The sequence below is a fragment of the Typha latifolia genome, chromosome 2 (assembly GCF_019914945.1).
Source record: "Typha latifolia isolate L0001 chromosome 2, TyphaL0001v2, whole genome shotgun sequence".
NCBI classification, from domain to species: Eukaryota; Viridiplantae; Streptophyta; class Magnoliopsida; order Poales; family Typhaceae; genus Typha; species Typha latifolia.
Window position 1 is genome coordinate 6,483,547 of NC_133087.1, and position 23,993 is coordinate 6,507,539.

The 23,993-nt window shown below is 40.0% G+C and overlaps 1 protein-coding gene across 1 annotated transcript; it reads right to left on the minus strand.

The window, feature by feature from the left end:
• Window positions 1-8,722: 8,722 nt before the first annotated feature.
• Window positions 8,723-21,829, minus strand: LOC140782610 (ADP-ribosylation factor 3-like). Its single transcript, XM_073129270.1, has 8 exons — window positions 21,372-21,829; window positions 21,258-21,296; window positions 21,112-21,174; window positions 19,458-19,476; window positions 18,251-18,362; window positions 16,727-16,774; window positions 13,893-14,023; window positions 8,723-9,050 (listed from the first exon to the last, which is right to left on the minus strand). Exons 1-8 carry the CDS (start codon window positions 21,472-21,474, stop codon window positions 9,017-9,019), a joined length of 549 nt encoding a protein of 182 aa, XP_072985371.1. The 5' UTR covers window positions 21,475-21,829; the 3' UTR covers window positions 8,723-9,016.
• Window positions 21,830-23,993: the final 2,164 nt, after the last annotated feature.

Sequence of the window (23,993 nt, forward strand, 5' to 3'; positions counted from 1 at the left end):
TCCCTTAGGGCTATGGATCGATCTCTTCCGATTCTCAGATCTGGACTAGATCTGGCACGGAACTTTGAAATAAGATCTCGAAATATTCTGTAGTCGGATCGACGTGAAATGTGGATATGTTGTAGCCTCAGGAAAGATCTTTCCAACAAATCAAGTTTCAGGCGAATCGGAGTTGGGGATCTCGAGATATCATCCGTTTAGTGGACGAACGTCAGGATGGTCTGTTTTGGATCCGTGGATGGAGGCACGTGATCCTAGGTAATGATGGATGGTGGAGGACCGGCGTTAATGAGGTGGCACCGGTGAAAAAGTGGTGGTGGATGGGTTATGGTTGATGGAAAGGTTATGGCAAGTGCTGGATAGATTAGAATAAGGGGGAGGAGAGGGCCACTCTTAAGGGACTAGGGTGATTAGCCGGACGAGGGAGGTTAGAAGCGGCGTCGCCGGGGATTGATAGAACGAGAGCGAAGAAGACGAAGGAGGCAAGGCAAAACTCAATCTCAATAATCAATATCAATTTGGCTGCCTACCACATCCTTTTATAGGCTAACCAACAACTCAAATTAACCCTAAAAACACAATTTTCGTCGACCGCGTTCGAACACGCCCGACCGCGTTCGAACGCACCAAGTTCGCTCTTCTGGATTTGCGAACGCGATGCAGGCGTTCGAACGCGCTGCAGGCGTTCGAACGCGCAATCGAACGCGCCTATCGGTATTTGCGAACGCGATGCAGGCGTTCACAGTGCGTTCGAACGCGGCACAGTACATTCTCTTCACCACGTTCACAACCCCGTTCACAAACCGCGTTCGAACTCACTCCACCCGCGTTCGAACGCGACTTACAGAAAACTTATTTTAATGGAAATTAAACACTAAAATATGAAATAAAAATACTCCTAAAGTGAATCCATGCTCGAGACGACGTCGGTGAAGTCCGAATCGTATCAATCCACCACGCTTCTGCAACCTTGTCCTCAAGGTTTGAAGTTTGGAAAGCGATCCATGATATCTGACTCTAGCTCTCAGGTAGACTCGTCAGTAGATTTGCCCAGCCACTCAATTAGCACTTCAGTCTCTAATATGATCCCATGGCGTCTTCTCCTGCGGCCTAATACTCGGACCGGTTCAGTGGGACCATCCTCCTCCATTAGTTCGGGTAAGGCCGAACCCACCACATGGTTAGGCCCGATCTGGGCCTTCAATGCTGATACATGGAAGACCGGATGTATCCTGGTTTCTTCAGGTAGGTCCAACCGGTAAGCTACTGACCGATTCGTTGTAGCACTCGGTACGGACCGTAGTACTTGTAACCCAACTTTTGGTTCAAAATTGGTCTCAATGTGGATTGTCGATACGGTTGAGCTTGAACGAACACCAATTGATCCACCTCAAATTCTCGCTCACGTCGGCCTTTGTCATGAGTTTGCTTCATGTGGTTTTGGGCTGTGGCTAGGTGAGTCTTGAGCAGTCTCAATGTTTCATCTCGATCAGCAAACTCCAAGTCAAGCTCGGTCCTATCCGCTGCCGCGAGTCTATCATAGGCACGCAAGACAGGGGGAGTGCGCCCATAAACCGCCTCAAAGGGGGTCATGCCGATGCTAGAGTGATGAGCAGTATTGTATGACCACTCAGCCCATGGAAGGAATTTGACCCAATCCTTTGGTCGTTCCGCCACAAAGCATCGCAAGTATTGCTCCAGTCCGCGATTCACCACCTCGGTTTGGCCATCCGTCTCGGGGTGATAAGCTGAACTCGGGTTGATTTGAGTCCCTTGCAATCTGAAGAACTCGGACCAAAACTCACCGATGAAGATGCGATCCCGGTCGACACGATCGTCCTAGGCATCCCATGCAAGCGTGCCACTTCCCGAACAAAAATTTCAGCAATCCTTTTTGCTGAAAACGGGTGAGACAATGTTATGAAATGAGCATATTTGCTCAGTCTATCCACCACAACAAATCGATTGTCCCCGAACCTCCGGCAGCCCCTCGATGAAGTCCATGGAGATATCCTCCCAAATACGCTCTGGTATAGGTAGTGGTTGTAGCAGCCCGCTAGGCTTGAGTGCCTCCGATTTGACTCGTTGGCAGATTTGACATTCATGCCATACTTCTTCACGTCCGTCTTCATTGCTGTCCATGTATAGTTTTGGGCCAGCCGCTTGTAGGTACGTAATACCCCTTCATGCCCTGCTATAGGAGTATCATGGAAGTGTGCCATCAATAGTCTCCGTAGCTCTTCGTTCCGGGGTACCTTGATTCGCCCGCACTCTAGTACTAACCCATCGCGCTCCTCGTGCTCGGGGTGGCTTGAGGGGTTCTCTCTCAACTCCTCCATGAGTTGGACCAGCTCACTATCCTCTGCACTAGCTCTCCGCAGATCTGAGAAGAAAGGAAAGGTGGGCGCCAAGAAAGAAGCGAGCTCCCTTGCGACCCCTTCATTTGGAAGTTCAAGTAGCGGTTGGCTTCCATCTAGCAGCACTCTCTTGTCATTTCTCCAAAACGTCAATGTGAGGCTTGTAAAATCAAATGTCACGGGCCCCAAGCTTCGAAGCCATTGGGTCCCCAAAACAATATCAGCACCTTGCAAGGCCAACGAATAAAGATCCAATGTGAAAGTTTGGCCTTGCACCTTCAATTCCGCACCTCCACAAATAGAATCCGCTCGCAATGTGGTGCCATCTCCGATCGTCACATCGAACCCTTCCGTGGGTTCCGACTCGAGCCCAATCTTCCTAAGGAGCCTCTTGTCAATGAAGTTGTGGGTGGACCCGGTGTCAATCAAGATTCTCACTGTGATTTTCTTGACTACCCCGTTCACCCGCAAGGTCTTTGGCGTAGCTGTCCCCGAATAGGCGTGGAGGGAGATTTCGGCTATCCTGTCCTCCACGGGTTGCTCCTCAGCTTCTTCTTCTTGATGTCCAGCCACATCTGCACCTTCAGCTGCAAACTCGTCCTCCGCTTCCTCCAATCCATCGATTAGCATCACCGATCCCATCGGTTTACCGCAGCGATGCCCGGGTACAAACTTCTCATCACAACGGAAGCATAGGCCCTTGGCTCTTCTTTCTTCTACTTGGGCTGGTGTGAGTGCTCGTCCCGGACCTCTAGGTGCATACTTCACATCTTGGGATGGCTTCAAGGGTGCTCGAGGAGTTACCACTGTAGCAGCAACCCTTGGTACTCCGATAGTATTTCCCGCCGCTATGTTTGGTTGAGCTTGATTGCGGCTTCCTTGGCTTATCCAACTCTGCTTCAGGTGTATCTTGATACGATTCGGACTTCACCGACGTCGTCTCGAGCATGGATTCACTTTAGGAGTGTTTTTGTTTCATGTTATAATGTTTAATTTCCATTAAAATAAGTTTTCTGTAAGTCGCGTTCGAACGCGGGTGGAGTGAGTTCGAACGCGGTTTGTGAACGGGGTTGTGAACGTGGTGAAGAGAATGTACTTTGCGTTCGAACGCGGTGCGTTCGAACGCACTGTGAACGCCTGCATCGCGTTCGCAAATACCGACAGGCGCGTTCGATCGCGCGTTCGAACGCCTGCATCGCGTTCGCAAATCCAGAAGAGCGAACGCGGTCGGGCGAGTTCGAACGCGGTCGACGAAAATTGTGTTTTTAGGGTTAATTTGAATTGTTGGTTAGCCTATAAAAGGATGTGGTAGACAACCAAATTGATTATTGATTATTGAGATTGAGTTTTGCCTTGCCTCCTTCGTCTTCTTCGCTCCCGTTCTCTCAATCCCCGACGACGCCGCTTCTAACCTCCCTCCTCCGGCCAATCACCCTAGTCCCTTAGGGGTGGCCCTCTTCTCCCCCTTCGTCCAATCTATCCCACACTTGCCCTAATCCTTCCATCAACCACAACCCTTCTACCATCACTTTTCACCGGTGCCACCCCATTAACGCCGGTCCTCCACCAACCATCATTACCTAGGATCTCGTGCCTCCATCCACGAATCCAAAACAGAGCATCCTGATGTCCGTCCACTAAACGAACGGTATCTCGAGATTCACAACTCCGATTCGCCTGAAACTTGATTTGTTGAAAAACTCTTTTCTAGGGCGACAACATAGCAAAATGTCACATCGATCCAACGGTGGAATATTTTGGGATCTTATTTCAAAGTTCCGTGCCAGATCTAGTCCAGATCAAGAATTGGAAGAGATCGACCCTTTACCAAAAAGGCGTGATCGTATCATATCTTCATGGCCCTATGTTTGTCTTCCATAAGCACCGCATCTTCGAAGGCCTCCTTTAAGGTTCTACGCCTTAAAGCCCTCACATCGGCTTGTATGTCACCCCGCAGCCCGGAGATGAAGGTGCTGCGAAGTTGCTGATCCGTCCATGGTGGATGACATCAGCTACTAATCCTCTCAAATTCTTCTTGGTATGACCCAACCGTGGTCTTTTGCACCGTCTTTGAGAGGAGAGCATCAAAGTCTTCATATCCCGATGCTCCAAATCGCCGTGTGATATCGGCGCAAAATTCAGCCCAAGTTTCGATAACCTCAGTGGCATTGGCTGCTCAAAACCAATGAAGCGCCGCATCCTCAAGGTGGAAGCTCGCAAGCGTCACCTTGTACTCTTCCGCCATTCCTTGGTATGCAAAGAATTGCTCCACCCTATACAACTAATCGATCGGGTCGCCACCTTTGAACTTGGGGAATTCGAGATGCACGACTTGTCCACGGATGCCATTGTCTCGTTCCGGATCATGTCCTTGTCTAACCGGGGGAGGATGCACCATGAAGGGTTGATGATCCCTCCTTTAGTTTTGATTAACTTGTTGTGGTTCCGGATCGTATTGACTCGCCCACGGATCTTGATCTCCAAGGCGGTCTCCATAGTGGTTCACCCGTCGGATGGGTTCACCTGCAACTAGACCTGGTGTAACCATCCTTGCTTGCCTCTGCCCATAGGGTGGTGGTAGCAACGGCTCTTGTGGTTGCAAAGGCTGAACCGGTGGCGGTGGGTTCAAGGGGGTGGACTCGCGTCGTGGGGTCGATAGTGCTTTCCCGTTCGCCATTGCTTCTCTTGTCGCGCGGATTTCCCGCATCATCTCCATCATCATCTGATTGTTGATGGCCATCTGCTCTGAAAGAGACCCCAACACGGCTTGAACGCTAGGTTCTTCCGTATTCTGATTAGATCAGGCGGTTCCACAAGTGGAAGTCCCTGCAATCATTTCTCCCTCATCTATTGGGAGAATCTCTTCTTCATCATCTCGCCGTGCAGCCATCGTCATTGAAAGCGCTTGTCCGAGGAATGGTGGCTCTGATACCAGCTTGATACGATCACACCTCTGGCTATGGAGCTCTGATACCAGCTGGTTACGATCTCTCCTTTAGGGCTATGGATCGATCTCTTCCGATTCTCAGATCTGGACTAGATCTGGCACGGAACTTTGAAATAAGATCTTGAAATATTCTGTAGTCGGATCGACATGAAATGTGGATATGTTGTAGCCTCAGGAAAGATCTTTCCAACAAATCAAGTTTCAGGCGAAAGGGAGTTGGGGATCTCGAGATATCATCCGTTTATTGGACGAACGTCAGGATGGTCTGTTTTGGATCCGTGGATGGAGGCACGAGATCCTAGGTAATGATGGATGGTGGAGGACCGGCGTTAATGGGGTGGCACCGGTGAAAAAGTGGTGGTGGATGGGTTATGGTTGATGGAAAGGTTATGGCAAGTGCTGGATAGATTAGAATAAGGGGGAGGAGAGGGCCACTCTTAAGGGACTAGGGTGATTAGCCGGACGAGGGAGGTTAGAAGCGGCGTCGCCGGGGATTGATAGAACGGGAGCGAAGAAGACGAAGGAGGCAAGGCAAAACTCAATCTCAATAATCAATATCAATTTGGCTGCCTACCACATCCTTTTATAGGCTAACCAACAACTCAAATTAACCCTAAAAACACAATTTTCGTCGACCGCGTTCGAACTCGCCCGACCGCGTTCGAACGCACCAAGTTCGCTCTTCTGGATTTGCGAACGTGATGCAGGCGTTCGAACGCGCAATCGAACGCGCCTATCGGTATTTGCGAACGCGATGCAGGCGTTCATAGTGCGTTCGAACGCGGCACAGTACATTCTCTTCACCACGTTCACAACCCCGTTCACAAACCGCGTTCGAACTCACTCCACCCGCGTTTGAACGCGACTTACAGAAAACTTATTTTAATGAAAATTAAACACTAAAATATGAAATAAAAACACTCCTTAAGTGAATCCATGCTCGAGACGACGTCGGTGAAGTCCGAATCGTATCATAATGCTTATGTAAGGGTCTCTATAGTACACTAAATCTCCTCAGCTAGCCGGCTCCTCCGAAATCCCAAAATCTACGTAAGATTAGCGAACTAATATAATTAATTATCTTATTAGAGAATTTATGTTTAGGCATATACATGAGTCAAGGGTCTCCTAGGATGAGTCCTATGTTATTCTAGCGTAGCCCACTAAGAGAGATGGGTGGGGGTTTGTTTAACCCCCACCCTCCCACACCATCTCCTTCCGAGGGGAGGAGACCGAGGGGGGAAGGGAGGAGGGGTTGCAGGCCAGCGACGCAGCCACGAGGTCGGCGGCGCAACACGAGGCCAGCGACACAGCCACGAGACCGACAGGTAAGTGAAAGGGAAGAGAAAGGAAAAGGGGAGGAGGGCTCAATGGTGGCGAGGGAGAGGGAGGTTAAACTACTGAAATTAATGGCGGGGGTAGAAGGGCTTACCGAAGGGGGGTTGGCCGACAAGCTCGACTGCTCTCGGTCTGGGGCTTCGTCGGCTCCAGCGTCAGCAACCCGAGAGAGAGAGGAGAGGGAGAGAGATAGTGAGGTGGAGAAATGGTGTGGTGGGGGAGGGGGAGATGGGACTAATAAAGGTGGGGAAGGTGGAGTGCACTGCAAGGAAAGAGGAAGAAGAAGAAAGGAGAAGAAGGGCAGGGTCTGTGACGCACGTACTCGGCACGTGCGTTAGACTTTTTATTTTTTATTTTTTATTGGGGTGTTACACAAACATTCCAGAAGCTAATAGAGAAGAATATATCATCAGTTTATCAATTAAATCAGAGACTTTTTCAGCCATAGAAATTAGAAGAAATGAAAAGATTGATCAATGACCAAGATCTCCAGCCTAGCAATTGCTATAAGCTCTTTGCACAGCTATTTCAGAAGCAAAAAAGCAAAGCTATTGTTTTGAACATCAGATGGACAAAATCAATATTAGTGGGGCAAAGGAGATAGAAATATTTGTGCAAACAACAAGTGTTTAAGGAGGATAGGACCAGCATGGCATATTGGCATATGATAGGAAGTTAGAATCAAGATTTAGCACTAGCTACCTGCAGGATGGCATATAAACAAATGAACTCAACCAAATCACACATAAACACCAAACAACATACATCAAAATATATCCAAACTAAAACCACTTAAAGAACATTAAAACATGTACTCACTAAATATGTATTCACATCAAATCATCACAAGTTTATGGATCATTTGCACAAAAAAGCAAGTTATATATCTAACAGCCCGGTAAATAAAGTTGGATGTATACCGATTTTTTTCTTCCTTTCTATGCAATCTAGGGTCATGAGAATTAGACGCCTCCTGTACAAATTTTGAACTAGACGGCTCCAGATGGACATCCCATACCGACGCTATTTCGCTACATATATATTATAAAATATTACCAAGTATATTATAGTTGTATAGCATTATAATATTTAATATAGATCTAACATTTAAACTGTGGCACAATACATTATTATAAATAGTTATTAATATGTTGTCCATCATAAAAAACATATTTGGATTAAAAAGTGTCTGAGAAGGGCAAATTGATGTTTGTTTCAAAAATGGGATGACTCATGGACACAATATTATATGATCAATTGAACTTTTTTCTTTGAAAGATTAACAACAACAACAACAACAACAACAACAACGAGATCTCATTTCTTGTTTAAAGGGATGTTCCACATAGCAGCAAAGAGATCGAGTTACTTGGCGTTTCACTTCTACTGGTAACTTTACTGTCAAATCTTGTTACAAAACTGATCACCTAGAAGGGACAGAGGTCGCTAGAGACCTCTCTCATTTGGAAGATTACTCTTTCAACAAAGATTTAAGGTGTTTCTACAAATCGTCTACTGAGAGACAGACTACACACAAGAGTGAACCAGATCAATAAAAGGTTTCAGGGTCCAACAACCTGCACCCTTTGTGGAGAAGGGTTGGAAACTGTGAACTACTTCATTCACTGCCCTTCATCAAATCTATCATCTGTTCGATCTTCCCTAAACTTGGGATCCTTTCTTGGGCTCTTGGCTAAGCTCATGGAGGGATTTTTGGACTAGCTGGATAGCTTCCAAAATCCCCTTTCTAATATAATGTAATCATGCTTATTACATTATATTAGAAACCCATGAGCTTAGCCATGGATTTCCTACCCTTTTTTTCCCTCCAAAAATATAAGCAATGAAGGCTTACTACCACTCATATTGGGACTACTATTCCTGGCACTATATAAAAGCCAAAAAAAAGTGCACCTCGTTCCAAAATTTACAATCCTAGTTTATTAAACATCTTAACGGCAACTCAAATGCAAATCCGATCAGGTTCTGCCCGTCACTTATAGTGAAAAAGAGAGAAACAAAAAGAGGTAAAGCATAGGGAATCAATAAGCATGATTACATGAAGGAGACCAAACAGAGATGGTGTAAAAGTAAATCCTCATATCAAGTTGTATAGTAATTTTGCTCATCCTGTCTTGCAAAATGTCCCTGACATGAATGGTGGAGCCTAAACAAATGCGGCATTCTGATATGTTAACCATGACTTTACAAGACTCGAGAACTTCATGTCCGAAAATTAAGGGAATCATATTTTACCATCAACTCATGAAAATATTCAAAAAAATGTCCATTTGTATCTTTACCAAAACTATCGTAGATTACACCTCATCTCTTAGTCTGACTGACGCAGTTCTGCCTGCTCTCGCTTCACAAATTAGCCTCCTCCAGACTTGAGTGCGTTACTGAGCCTGCATCAGAGAGATCAACTTCTACAATCATTGAGAATTTTCATCTTATTTTACTATCGGCCTAAAGAGATACGTGTAGAGCATGATATTATGGGTTAAGAAGTTCAACAGCTTAGCTCTCAAATGGAATCACATGCCATATCTGCCTTATAGTAAATTTATTGGATAACATGGAAAAATCACTATGGACTATTGTGCTTCTACAACTTAATAGCTCAAGAAATACAATTAAAAATTCATTACCACAAATTGTAAGAACAGGAAATTTAACTGTAAAACAGTTCTGTTGCTGTACCCACTCACTCTGAAGTATTCTACATTAATGAAGCAATGGAACAATGCATAATGATGCTATTTAAAAATATTGCTTTAGTTTACTCAGCAGAAATTTCAGAATAGCTTCTGGGTTCACTTGTGAGAAAGGGAGTTACTCTCAAAGTTAATATGCTACAGGAGGAAACATATGAGTATTCCTTGTCATGATGTATAGTTTCTAGTTCTACAAGGGAAGCTAATATATCACCTTATGATGTGGCGTAGGGATGAGGAAATATGTTGATACGAAAAAAGATAAGGAGATATCAATGCGGAAAAAGATAAGGAGGTATCGATGCGGAAAAAGATAAAGAGGTTCCTAAATTCACCCCCCAATAGGACTTCTGATAATCTCTTTATTTGTCTCCAAGTGCATTTTCATACTAGCATAGCTAGGTAGATAGAAAAGATAGAAAATAACCAATCGGGCAATGGAGGAAAAAAAATCAAACCCACATAAATTGGGGGATAAAGAAATCGTGAAATCCACCACAAAAGAGAGAAGAAGAGAGTAAGAGAGATAGGGAAAAGAGATAAATGTAGAATCCTCAACAAAAATACTATTTCTCAAATTTCCATCTTTTTTCTTCTTCTTTTTCGGAATTTCCATCACCTCTATATATAGAGATGAAGAGATTATATCAAATCACAAATTGATCTTATTCAGATATTTTCTAATATAATATATAACTAAACCACGACTCTTTAACTCAAACTAATAATCAAATCTCTTAGATTTTTAGGAGTTTTAACCAAATTGAACACTTTAAAACTAAATCTAATTTTTTAGATAAAAATACATCCAAAAATAAATAAATAAATAAATAAAAATCTAATTCACATCACCTTACCTTGAACCATGACAAGAGGAAATCACTAGGATTGAAGGTAAGTCTTATCCCTTCTATCCAAGAGGTTATGAGTTCAAGTCATTGAAAGAATTTTTTCAAAACTAAGATAAGGTTGCGCACATATTCCTTCTCAAAAATCCTACAAGTGGGATCCTCGTGCACTAAGACACCCATCTTTGAACTATGTCAAGTAATGTAAGCTTCTCCAAAGTTTGATGATCTAAGAGGAGATTGCTCAAGACCTAGCAATTCAGATGCGACATGTGCCCTAGTGCTATGGATAGTTCTGTGCAACAAACGACAATGGGAGGTGAGGACGTCCATCTAAGATGTGTCTCATAGAAGTCGGCCTACTTGGGGGCGGAGGTTATAACCCCTCCCCTTCTAGCCCTAAAGAGGGCACGTCAGCTCAGAAATTTTGGGCCTCCATGGTGTTTGGATGGTCAAGGGTGGGACATATTTCCAGGAAAATTCCAGAGGAAATCTTAAGAGAAGCTTAAAGATCAAACTAAAGATTGTGTTATGCTTGATCCAGAGGTACTTGACAAATGCAAAGCCAGATGAAAACTCTTTCTCTCTCTTCAAAAGGTTCCTCGTAAAGGTCGTGGCCCTGGACAGATAGAAAGCCACTCTAGCCAAGTTATGAAATGGTACCTATGAGTTCTCCGTCTCTGACATGGACGAGGGATTTTATATCTTTCGATTTGAGAAGAAAGAGGACCTTTTTTGTGTGCTTACAAATGTGCCATGGATAATAAATAGAAGTGTGATCAACCTCATTAAAGAGTAGAACAACTTTAGATTGTCATTAGACTACAACTCTTATTTGGAATCAACTACCCAACCTCCCTAAGGAATATTGGGAACTTGAACTTCTCCTCCCGATGGCAGCCTACTTCGGGAAGCCATTAAGGGTTGATGAGACGACTCTGGACCACTCCAGAAGTCGTTTTGCTAGAGTGTGAATCGAAGTAGATTTGAGGAAGCCCCTTAAATAGGTGGTTCAAGTGAGGGTAGAACCAAGGTTCTATGTATCGATTTCGAAATCAGGATTGGTTGCTTAAGAAAATGATACATAGCGGTCATATCAGCTTGTATCGTCCGTCTACTTCCAACAATTCGAATCAAAATTGGCTGAATCAGCTGAATCAGCAGATCCCTTATTGAAATTAGCTGATACTTCAATCCATGAGTAGGACCTCAATCCAAGAAACTAGACCAAAGGGTGCTATATGAGAGCACCCCTGCCTTTTACTGCATCTGCGACCACCAAGGCCATAGGGTAGATGCTTGTACTCTGAATGAGAGGAAGCGTTCTACGCAAGCAAGTGAGAAGGAAGGTACTCATAATTATAAGACGTCTAACGGAACCAAACTATCAAAGTAGAGACCCTAGTTTTGATCTTCAAGCCATGGACCACAGTCCAATGCCGCGGAAGGCAAGCTAGAAGAGATTCAGTTAGCGGATGGTGCACGGTTGAGGACATAGCAATAACAACAAGATGATGGGAAGATCCAAATTTGCCAATGCTTCTCATAATCAGGGTGGGCCAAACCCGGTTTGAACCAAACTCGATCTAGGTTTGATGAAAGCCCCTCCAAACAAAAGGAGAGGGCTCCTAATGCTAATGTGGTCGAATCCAAAGGTGGACCCAAAGGGCTTCAGATGAACCTAGTTAGAGCACCAATGGATCAGGTCAAGAAAAATGTTGCCCCCACGTGACAATGTTGCCGGCGGGCATGTGAAGGAGGGAGATAAAAGTAAAACTAAAAAACTTGTGGGTCATAAGGGGAAGACCGTTCACCTCCCACAAAATCGCCCATTTTATCCTCTAAAGATTTGAAAGTCAGAGGGGTGGTCTTGAAGGACAACATGGAGAAGGCCACAGGAGAATGTAGCCATAAAGAAGGCATCACCATGCCTAAAGAGGTGAAAACTTCTAATAGGGCTATGCCCAAGGTTGACATGATTAGGGACAAGCCTCATCATGGACTGGGATGTGAAAGGACTAAAACGGCTTGCATCAATGGGGTCTCGGTTCTACTTGGTTATGGCTCATCAAAACCCTCACGCTCCTCTTTTGTCAAAACAACCATCCTAAAAAAAATACCCCTTGGGCCCTCTACCCTAAAGGGGTCTTTGAGGATGGCTTGGCTAGGGTGTCCTGAATCCATATGTCCAAGAAGGAACCCATACCATCTCCTTTCCATGTGGTGGCCGTGGAGAGTGTGTGCAAGACCCTTCTGATAGAAGCCTGGGACATGAGGATGAAACCACGACTACCGACACTACGACATTGCTGATCTATTATTGCAATGAAGCAAGTTTTAAGAAGTTGTAGACAACTACAAAAGGCGCCAATAGTGACAAGTAGGGGTGAAAACGGGTCAGATTAACTCCGATCTAACTCGCTATCTAATACAATCCTAGCCAGATTCGAAAAAGAAATTCCTACCCGACCCGGATACGGATTCAAATATAGGTAGGATATTTGAAAAAAAAACTAGGATAAGAATTCATATACATGTAGATCTTTTACACAAACCTGAATACGAATACAGAAATGGGTCGAATATAATTTTTTGGATATGAATATGAATATCTGATATCTATTTACTGCATATATTTTAAATAATTTGCAGTTTTTAGTTTGCTTATTTAGATGGTAAAATACTTATGTTGTCATTAATGATGTGTTATATATTGTTTATAGATATTAATTTTGCTAATTTTCTATGTATTTGACATGCAAGAGATTTTTTTTTTAAACTTAGTCAGACAATTTTTTTGAACTAGCATGCACATTTGAATTTAATTCCATTTCCCACATATTTTGCCTACAAAATTGCCCAACGAATAGGGCTACAAATTTCTCTAGATTTTATGGTACAAGTTCTTGGTCAGTTTGCGGGAGCCTGTTCAACCTAAACTGTATAATCTTCTTGCTGGTGATTCTTCTAGTATTTTCAAGCCTAGGAATGTAAAAAGATGATTTCACTTTTTAATTCAAATAAAGAAAATAGGGAGATTGCTCACTGTATGACTTATATAAGCCTATTTTCAGACTATCTGTCGTTTGAATTGTGTTTAAGGGTTTCCTTAAACCAGGTAATTGTTCCACTAATATAGTTTTGTAAAGTTTATACTAAAACCATATTAGTATCAACCTACTTCTCCCTAAACCTGGCACTAAGTTAAACCAGTTTCACAGTAAATCACATTACCATTTTGTCTTTAATAAGATATCACTTCAATCAACTATCATTCTCTTCTCTCTCTTTCCTCACAAGCCTTTTAATAAAACTATTTAGGTGTACTTTATCCACCCACTAAACGGTATTTTGTTTAATTGGCATAAAATATCTCCTAAACTCACTTTTTGTTCTAGTTTAAGGATCACTTTTATACATCAAATCAAAAGTAATGATGCTACCACTAACCCGGATTACAACCAAACAATCAATTTCCCTAAATCCATTTAAGGTACTACATTCAAGGTTAAGAAATGAGAGCAGATTAACCAGGTCTTGAAGCTAACCTACGTCCAAATACCACCTTAATATTTTCATAGAAGTTGCAAAGTGGAGCCAAAAATAAACCATATTGCTGTTCTAAGAATCTCTGACATTTCCCTTAATTTAACTACGTACAGACTGAAATTACTTGAACACGTACCAATCCAAGCCTTCAAAAAGCCCCTCTCCTTTTATAGCCGAAGTTTTAAAAATGGCCCACTGACGATTTTTTATCTTGTGAAGTTCTAACGATTCTGTTATGGCAGCATCATCAATCGCACCTGGAAGGTCCTGCACAACAAAGCACAACCACAGTCCAAGATAAAAGTTTAGCTTAAAGTGGTTGATACAGGTCATTGTTACAGAAGATAAGAAAGGGTGCTTGATAAAGAACTTCAAAATAAGAGAATCACATTACATAGTAGCAAATTATGATTGAAGAGATTATCAAAGGCCTGCAATGGCAATAATAGCTGGAAATGCAAGCAACAGAAGAAAAATGTACCATTGACCAAACTAACAACTGAAGTTTGCAGAAAAGTGAACGCACTGAAATCAAACATGAAGAGGAAGACTGTGTTTCAAGTATCCATGTACAGGTTGCACTTTGGAGGATGTTAGTGCTCTAAGGGAAATGGAATAACCATTATGCATTCAACTAAAGTTGGAGAATGCAAAGTGGCTTTTATGAGCATGAAAGCAGTCTGCAGTTAGATGTTATTCACAATAATGATGGCCCTCTCTTCAAAGTATGCTTAGCTCTTCCCCACTTCATTGGGTACTTCTCATCTTCCATTCAGATTAACAAGTGACCTGAGCTAGTAATGCATTGGCCCCTCTGTTCTAACAAAAAATCAACTGTACAAAATCCTTAAGCTAGCAAAATTTTGATTTACATATTTCCAAGGAGTAAGCTGGATTTAGGACCTGCAACATATCAAGCTTACAGATGTCATTGAAAAGAATTCGGTCAAAGTATTATGATGAGTAGTGACAAAAAAGGATGGCGTAAAAGCTAGCACACGTACTTTCTATATATGGATTTTTCCTTTGTGAACTCTGCTTATGAATTTATTGGTATTTATGTCTTGTCTTTCCAATATTTTAAATTCCATCCTTACATTTCTTTTTTCAAAGAAAGAAAAAACACTGAATTCTACTGAGTTTTTTTTCTGGATATTTAATGATAAATCTAAGGGTAGCTTAAGGTTTTTTTCAGAGATTTAATGAAAGATGCAGGGATCAAATTAATAATAGTGAAAAGACAGTATGAATCAAATTAAACACATATGCAGGTTGCAGTGCCAAATGAGAAATGCCTTCTAACTTAAATGACAAATATAGACTAGTTTCATTCCTCTCCACTACCAAACACAAGACTTGTTTATATGAATATTATTAGCATTTCACTTAATTTAACCTGTTTTAATCAATTGGTATATTGGTAATAAATTTAACCTGTTTTAATCAATTGGTGTACTGGTAATAAATTCAACTTGTTATAATCAATTGTTGTATTGGTAATATCAGTACTATATTATATATCTTGTCACTTTTGCTCAACGATGGCTGTGCCGGCAGCGTATCGACACGTGGCACCAAGTGTGCCGCATGACACCTCTCATAGTAGCTTCGCCGCTCTCGTCGGATTCGCAACTTAAGTTTTTATTTAACTCGACCCGATCTGACATATCTCACCCTTTCTTCCTCCTCGGGCTAGGGCCCCCAACGCGAGCGACGCGCGTGAGAGGCGAGCATAAGGTCAACGGCGGCGGTGAACCCATTCTCCTTTATCTTTTTCTTTCCCTCTCTTGCGGCACGTGCTGTGCCGTGCCGCTGGTAGTTGGTACAGTCAGTGCTTGTGGCATGGCCATCTTATATATTTTAACAACAAAAGCAAAGTAAACTATTAAGTACGCATATAGTCAATCATACAGTAGCATCTCATATAAAATTACTAGACATGATCAAAATAAAATTTCCATCAGCAAAGAGTGACCAACTGAGCAAGGTCATATCATTTAAAATTTCTTCCTCTAGGATACCAGCATCAGCGATAATTTCTTGATAAAAGTTATGTCCTTATCTCAGCACTACTGCTGCTTTGTGATCTCCTATCAAAGATTAATAAGAGTAAAGTTGCCACTGTTATATATGTAACCACATCACCCTCCTTGCAGCACCCATCACAATTGTTCCAATTCCCTATCACAAATCCAAGAGTCTTCAAATAAACTCAGTAGAAACTAGACATGACATCTTTGTATTAAACAATTAATTATGATGCACATGTCCTTAGATGCTCCTTCGTTTCTAGACCTTCACAGGATGTGTGCCATTCTCTCATTGCTTGTTCATTCCTAAGTGAGTACTAAGCATAATTTTTCTCCTAAGCTTTGCCTAAATTATTTGGTTTTCCCACTAGAGTCATATATACTGATGATAATCAGACAAGCACATATTTGCTTCTTAAAACTTGCTTGAATCCCATCATAAAATAGTGTGTTTCAATTTTACTTGTATTTCCAGCAGAAAAGCAGTTTGCATACCCAACTTCACATCCAACTAATCCGAACAAAAGCACATAACAAATAGCAATGAGATTCTTTATCTAATCACTTAAGATACGCTTAGTCACAGGAGTTGATATAACTACTACAGTTATATATCTCATTTTTCCCTTCCACTAAGCTATTTGGGTATCCACCCTAATTCTTGCATCTAAAGCAAGTCAAGGCCTTCCTCTAGCTTGGGTAAGCTAGCCACCTAAATCATCCAACAAAAGTATAAACTGGTACATTAACACGACCAATAATTTCTGCTATGAACTAATGACAGCAACTCTTTTTGCTGAACTTTGGTGAACATGAACCAGCTTATTATGCTATCAATAATAATCTTTCAACATTATGTTTACCCAAATATCAAAATGTTAGTGAGTTTGGTAGTAAGAAAAGTAAAAAATGAGAGAAATATTAAGAGTTAGCATTTTACCTGCTTATTTGCGTACACAAGGACAACTGCACCTTTTAACTCATCCTCCTGTCAGGTGAAAGGTGCATAAGAAAATTAATTTCAGCACTAAACATTTGGAAGACAAGAAAAACAGGTGATAATAATAGACCAATTAATTCTTCTCAAAAGGATGGCTGAACCAATAACACATATAATGGTCTGAAAACCACTTCACTGGCCCATCCAATCAACCAACCACACGATTAGACTTACAGTATCCAAAATCTTGAGTGCTAAACTATTAAAAAAATGGCAAATAAGAGAGACTTGTAAGACAAAAATAATGAGTTGAAATTATTGAAGTTTTCAATATCAGAAAAGGGGGAAAGGAAAGATCAAGAAAATATACAGCAGACCTTCTACTTGTAGCAAAAATGAAAGGTATTGAACAACTTTTCTATTACATATTAAAGAAAGGTTCTTCAAATTTCACAAATTGAATAATTAAATTGAACATTTTGAAGAAAAAGATGAAGATCATTGAATCATGTCGAAGAGTTACCTGAAATTTGAGGGAGAGTGATGTAGGACAAAACAAATAGAGAAAGAGAGAGAATATTGGACCAAAAATGAGAGATATCATTATTGATAGCATTATGTTTATCAAGTCACTCCAAATCCTCTGAGCTCACTCTGGAGTCCGGGAGAGAAAAGGGCCTCAAGCAAACTGATAAGAGTGGAGGTTCACTAGTTGATAGCTCCTGTATGCTAGTAGCTACATTATTCTCCCTTCTTAAAGACACCCTTACATCAATAGAGGAGGAGATAAATATATGGAAGAAAAGAAAATTATAAGGAAGAAAGTAAATTTTCGGAATGATGTCTTCATTTTTCTGCTTCTGCATGGATCTTCATGTCGAAGTACTTTATCAAGGTCCCTTGATCTGTTCCACAATCTTTCAGGATTTCCTTCCATATCCTCATTCTTTTTCTCTTTCCATCTTATAGAGTATCATCTAAGATATATTCAGCTACTGAATTACACACTTGATCAGTTCTTACTTTCTTCTTTTGACAGATCTTGATTGGAAACTTCCTTTTGTTGCCTTTGAGCATATCATGTTTTCAGTTCAGGAACGTAATCCCAGATACAGGGTTTTCTTCTTGCTACATATACAAATCCAGAATTATGTATATGCCTGTATGGTATTGGTGAGGTGGAGGAAACCAAAGATTTTAAATTTCCTAGATTGGCAAGTGTTACCATATGGAACGTTCTCAAATGATCTGCTAAATTTTATCAAATAACAGTTCCATTTTATCTTGTTTGACTCCACATTCTAATTCCTCATTCTAGACAGAGTCAGTATTTATGTTGTTGGTCATAAGGTACAACATAATAATGCAAAATACCGCCAACAATTTTGCCTGCAAACACTAGCAATCAAGTAGTATCTCCAATTCTCTATTAATACTAAAAAGAACATGACGGAGCTAAGTAGCTAACAAACTATAAGCAGTTAAGCACTATTATGTTGTTATTATACTTTATTGCCTATGTACCTCTAAAAGAGCATGAAACTCCTCCTTTGCAGTAACCAACCTATCAGTGTCACTTGAATCAACAACATAGATAATGGCTTGGGTGTTAGGAAAGTAGCATCTCCAATATGGCCTGCGCAAGTACATTAACAAGAATGATGTTCATGGGATTAAGAATTGGCAATAGTTCCAATAAAAGCCAGCTTATGAATGCTATGATGTACAAAAAGATGACAGGAAAGAAACAAAACATTAAGCCATAAGATTTTACGATAAAACATTAATATAGCTTTAGCTTTATAAAGCAAGTTATGTGCTTGTATATCAGATCAAACAAGATTGCATCTGGAAAATAATACTAGGTTACATATCATAATGCATGGGTTACGACCCAATGATTCAGCACATTTCTTACTTTCTTCTTGGACTATCGATATATTAATCATGGATTGTTATGCCAATAGGAACATGAGTACCATGGATAAATGTGCCGGGTAATTACCAGCGTTAGCACGGGTTCCTTTGGAATTTATTCCATACGGTGTTCCTCCAGATAAAAGTTTCCAACAATACTTGGTGAAAATATGCAACTGACCAATGATTATCACAAAATATTACAGTCCAAACAGGCTTCCATACCACACTATTAGGAGCACACAGGGATGATGCATAGGTGAAACTTTGAAAGCAATATTACAATCTAAAATTCTAAATTACCTCCATATCTCAGAATATGCCAACTTTGCACGTGTGATTTCAAAGTGCTAATCTTTACACGGCATGAGGACAAAGGATGTTTGTGCCAATAAATCCTCAGGAACTTCAAAGTTCTTTCTTTCTTGTACAAAGTAAAAAATGCTCGAGCAACATTGCTAGAAGAATAATATCAATCACAAAATGTTGATGACATTTTTTAGCAAGAAGTGTGTTATGGTTAGAGCTAAATATGGCATATTTCCCCCTACTTTGAGATACATGAGTTCAGGTTTGGAGGATATCTTTTGGCTGTATCAGTGAATATATTATACATGTCATGCTGATCATGTTTGTCAGCTTTTACATAAGAAAGGAGAAAATATCATCCAATTTGCAAGCAAAGGAGATCATCTAGTAGGAAATTTACTAGCAACACAAAGCAACATCCGTTTATCTCTTTTTCTGCTAAGGGTGAAGAGAATGGCAACGAGCATGATGCATTTTACCACTATATTGGTATAAAAGGAGGTACCTGATACTTGTTTGCCCACCTGTTTCACAAAATAAAAAGTTCATTAAACATATAAGTATAAAAACTAGAGAAGTACTTTAGAAAAGCTTAAGAAATAAAATAATTAGCAGAAAATAGTACATTGATTATTATTATTAATTTAGTTCTTCTCTGACAAATGCACTCCAAATGACTCTTTTGACCATGGATGGCCGTGCCGGTGGCGTACCAGCACATGGCACGAGGGGTGCCGCACGGCACCCCTTCTAATAGTTCTGCCGCTCGCCGTCGACCTCGTTGTCGATCGCCGTCGATCCGGATCTGGATCCGCAACTTAAGTTTTAACGGATCTCTCTCTCTCTCGATCTCTCTCTCACTCTCTCTCGGGCTAGGGCACCCGACGGCGACGGCGATTAGAGAGCGGCAAGCGGCGACGGCGAAGGTGAGTATCTATTTTTTTTTCTCTCCTCTTATGGCACGGCCAGTAAGTGCTGCGGCACGTGCCGGCCAGTGGTCGGCACGGTCCGTGCTTGTAGCACGGCCATCGTTGCTTTTGACAATGGAGAAGGGGACGGCACATTGGCACACCTCCTCATATTGGTAAGGTCTTACAATCCTATTCTCATTGAACAAATGTAAGACTAATTAAAAAAAAATCTTTAAAAAAAATTGAAGGGAGAAAATAGATGGAGATTTACTTTCCTCTTTTGTCATATCATTAGTCAATCTTAGGTTTGAGTATCTTAGTATTTATATTAGAAAATCCAGTATCCAGCCTATCTTTCTTCATAAGAAGTCATATTCCTAATTTGCAAAATCCTTTACCTTCTTCAGCATCCAACTGTTGCAAACTACAAATCAATCAACTGAGACAACTCTACAGATTTTATGTGAAGCCAGTTGGAAGAAAAGTGAAAAGGAAAATATCTAGAGGTACTGCACTTGATCTCTGTTATGTTTAGAGTATGTTTCATTGATAGGAAGTGGAAGAAAAAAAAATGCTTTTGAGTGAAAATTTCTAGAGAAGTCGCATTCTAGAAATAATTATGACTTCCTAGTGTTTGGTAATGTTTGGTGGGAAGTAATTATGGATTATGTTCACATACAATATCCGGGAAGTGCCACTCTCTTTTTAGGAGAGAGTCAATTGAGTCAAAAACAGGAAAGTTTGATGGTTTTGAGGAGGTACGGAAATTCACTTTTCCAATCCAATTTCTCAGTCCAAACAATAAGTAGAACAGTTTAAGAAAGTTGTCACTTTCCTCTGTTGCTTCCTATCAACCAAACATACCATTAGAGATGGCACATAATTGCCTCTTAAGGGACGACACTTCTGAAATCACTAATCAAGAAGCCACATATTAATTATTAACAGCTCAAAAAGTTCAATGTCCTTGACAAGCAACCATAAGAAGAACGAGAAATTTTTATATCATCACTTGTTTCTTAGAATTGCGCCAACTTCTTCATTAGATAACACATAAAATAGTTGCTAACAGCCAGCAGTCCTACAACAATAAAGCTAGAAGTACGAATATATAGCTTAGCAAGCAATTGCTCAGGAGATTTGAGTCATCTACCCAAATAAAGCTACTCATTTGAAAACCAAACTTACTTCAACAAAATAATGCGACAAAGAAGGTAACTTATATGTAGAAAAAGCATATCAACATACCCAGATCCCAAACTTGGAACTTTATATTGTTATACTGCACTGTTTCCACATTAAACCCGATCGCTGAAAGTCACCAACAAGATGTAAGAAGCAGCAATCGACAGAAAATAATACAACATGATTGAGAAAATGGAGAAGATACCCACTTGGGATTGTGGACACCACTTCCCCCATCTGAAGCCGATCTGAACACACGAAACAAGATTAACACCGACAGATCCAAAACGACCAAAAGGCAAAGCATAGGGTAAAGGAGATACACAGGATTGTAGTTTTCCCAGCATTGTCGAGGCCGAGAACAAGGATTCGGGCCTCGCGATTCCCGAAGAGCGACGAGAGCATCCGTGTGAACAGGATGCCCATGGTTCCGCTTCACCAAGATCAGATCCAGGCGCTCAAATTATCCTCGAACAAGTCCAGATCCGAGGCCGGTAAAGCCTAATATTGCAGATTGTTAAGGGAATGTTCGAGATCTAAGAGAAAGATATAGGTATTCCACTTCTTGCTGGTGGAGAGTTTCTAATAGAAGAAACAATAGGAGACAAGTAATTCCAGTTCGTAATTTATTCAAACGCTTTGCCTACAAAAAATATATATACAAAGATTTTGCATTGCTTTCCGACCCCCTTTTTTATTTTTCGCTTCCTATAATCCTATCTAAACCGCCTGAGTACCTATTTTACCCAAGTTTAAAGTGAGAGTTTTACCTTAAAAACCCGAGATTTAGTGTCCACTTCCTCCAGTTTTATATTTCAATTACAAATTCTTTCTATTTCACTGGTTTTTAACCAATTCACTACTTATCTTTACATTTAATAGAATACAGTGAAATAATATATTATATTCTTAATTCATACACAAAATATAGATTATTTTAAGTTAAAACTTTTCCTTATTAGATGAGATGGGTGTGAGTGAATAGCTATGACTATTTTTTTGAGTTCTTCCTCCTTGTCCTCGTTCTCCTCCTTATCATTTAAAAAAAAATTGCACCCCAATTTTTAAAGTCTTCATTCTATCTCCCTATAACGATAGTGATAGGATCTCGATTATTTTTCAAATTCGATCGGTTCAGGGGTTTAAAATTTAAATTTATTAATTTAAATAATAAAATTATTATTTATTCACTCTTTTATCATATTTTTTTATATTAACTGTCAAATTTCGTAAAATTAGTAGTTACTCACTTACTCCTCAAAATCACGAGGTCACAAGGTCGACTTTAAATCCAAGCAATTATTATAAAGAAAATTACTTACTCCTCAAAATCACGAGGTCACAAGGTCGACTTTAAATCCAAGTAATTATTATAAAGAAAATTATTTGATAGTTTGGTGGCTCAGGTCAATTAATGGCTCGGTAGTGTGATGACTTAGAGGAACAACATGGTAACGTAGAATGATACTTCAATATTGAAAAAAATTTAATGAGGCATAAGTATCTTTATATCTATAGAAGCTTGACTCTTTATTTAGCTTATATGTTTTTGATTGATAAAAAAAAAGAAAATAAAAAATATCTCCATTAGTTTTCGCATAATTTCCATGAAAAACATATTTTATTTTTATTTTTGTAAGTTAAATGCATTTTATGTTTTCCTTGTAATTCAATATATTTATTTTTCTCCTAATTTTCCCCATCTGCTATTAAGGTGCCTCATTAAATGCTGAGATATTATACGAATAGAGAGAAATATTACTATTTTATCTTCTTCTACTTCATGTTCTATCTCGCTTCTTCTTCTTCCATATCTCCCTCCTTCTAGGTTATTTATTATTTCCATCATTTCTTCTTGATCTTATTCTACCATATTTTATTATAATTTTAAGAATGAAATAGTCATCTAATTATAATGTGGGGATTCTTTTTCAACTTAATAGTGGCATTTTTTTAGACAAAAAATATAATTTTTTCATTACGAGCACGGTCAATATATATATATATATAAACAATGTACTTATTAGATTTAAAATACAAGTTCTTCCAACTAATACAAATTTCTTAAATTGGCTATGAAATTAATTTGAAGTATCTATTTCATTCAGATGACCATGATATATTTATTAATATCATCTATAATAGTGATATATTGACAATATATAATCTCTCACTATTATTCTACTAAGCTATATAATGGGATGAAGAAAAAGAAATGTGTACTAAAATAAGCCATCTAGTTTATTAAAAAACACTCAAATCGGCTGCCGTGGAATGGTAGTGCACCGATCACCCCACTAACAGGAAAGGCACCCATCACTTGTCGACAAACTGCTATGACAATCTTTGTGGGCTCAATAATTTACTTAGCGGGTTGACATTGGAGTGGGTTAACCCACCTTAGTATCGTTGTCCGCTTGAGAAGTAGAGAGTAGAGAGATCACATGCTTGTCGTCATCGTTCGCTTGAGAATTAGAGTGAGACTCACAATAGTGGAGATGTTTCTCCATATCTTCTTTTTATCATTTTTTTTTATTTAAGTTGAGAATCAATCTATTCCTCATTTTCTCTCTCTCTCTCAGTTGTGAACTCATTTCTAATTCTTTTTTCTCTAGGTTGAAAATTCATTTCTCATTTTCTCTTTCTACGTTGGAAACGTTATGTACCTATGTCTTTTGAAAATATTATTATTTGACAAGCACTAGAATATGTATAGTTCCTCTTACTAATTATCATGCTTCATACATACACATAGACAATATATATAGTTAATTTGTGATTTTTTTCTTATAATTGTAAATTACTATTAAAACTTTTATATATGCTATATTAATATATATTGTATAGCATATATAATTATTTTTTTACTTTTTATATATTAAAAGTGTTAGATTGCTTTTCACATAAGCACTAGATAGTAAGGTGATCGCTCGCCATTTGTAATC

Excerpts from the sequence above, each read along its gene's own strand:
- LOC140782610 (XM_073129270.1), bottom strand. The coding sequence starts at position 21,474 with ATGGGCATCCTGTTCACACGGATGCTCTCGTCGCTCTTCGGGAATCGC. Across the intron at positions 16,775-18,250 it reads AGTTTCATGCTCTTTTAGAG|GAGGATGAGTTAAAAGGTGC; the intron begins GTACATAGGCAA and ends TTCACCTGACAG. Across the intron at positions 9,051-13,892 it reads CTTTTTGAAGGCTTGGATTG|GCTCAGTAACGCACTCAAGT; the intron begins GTACGTGTTCAA and ends TCTCTGATGCAG.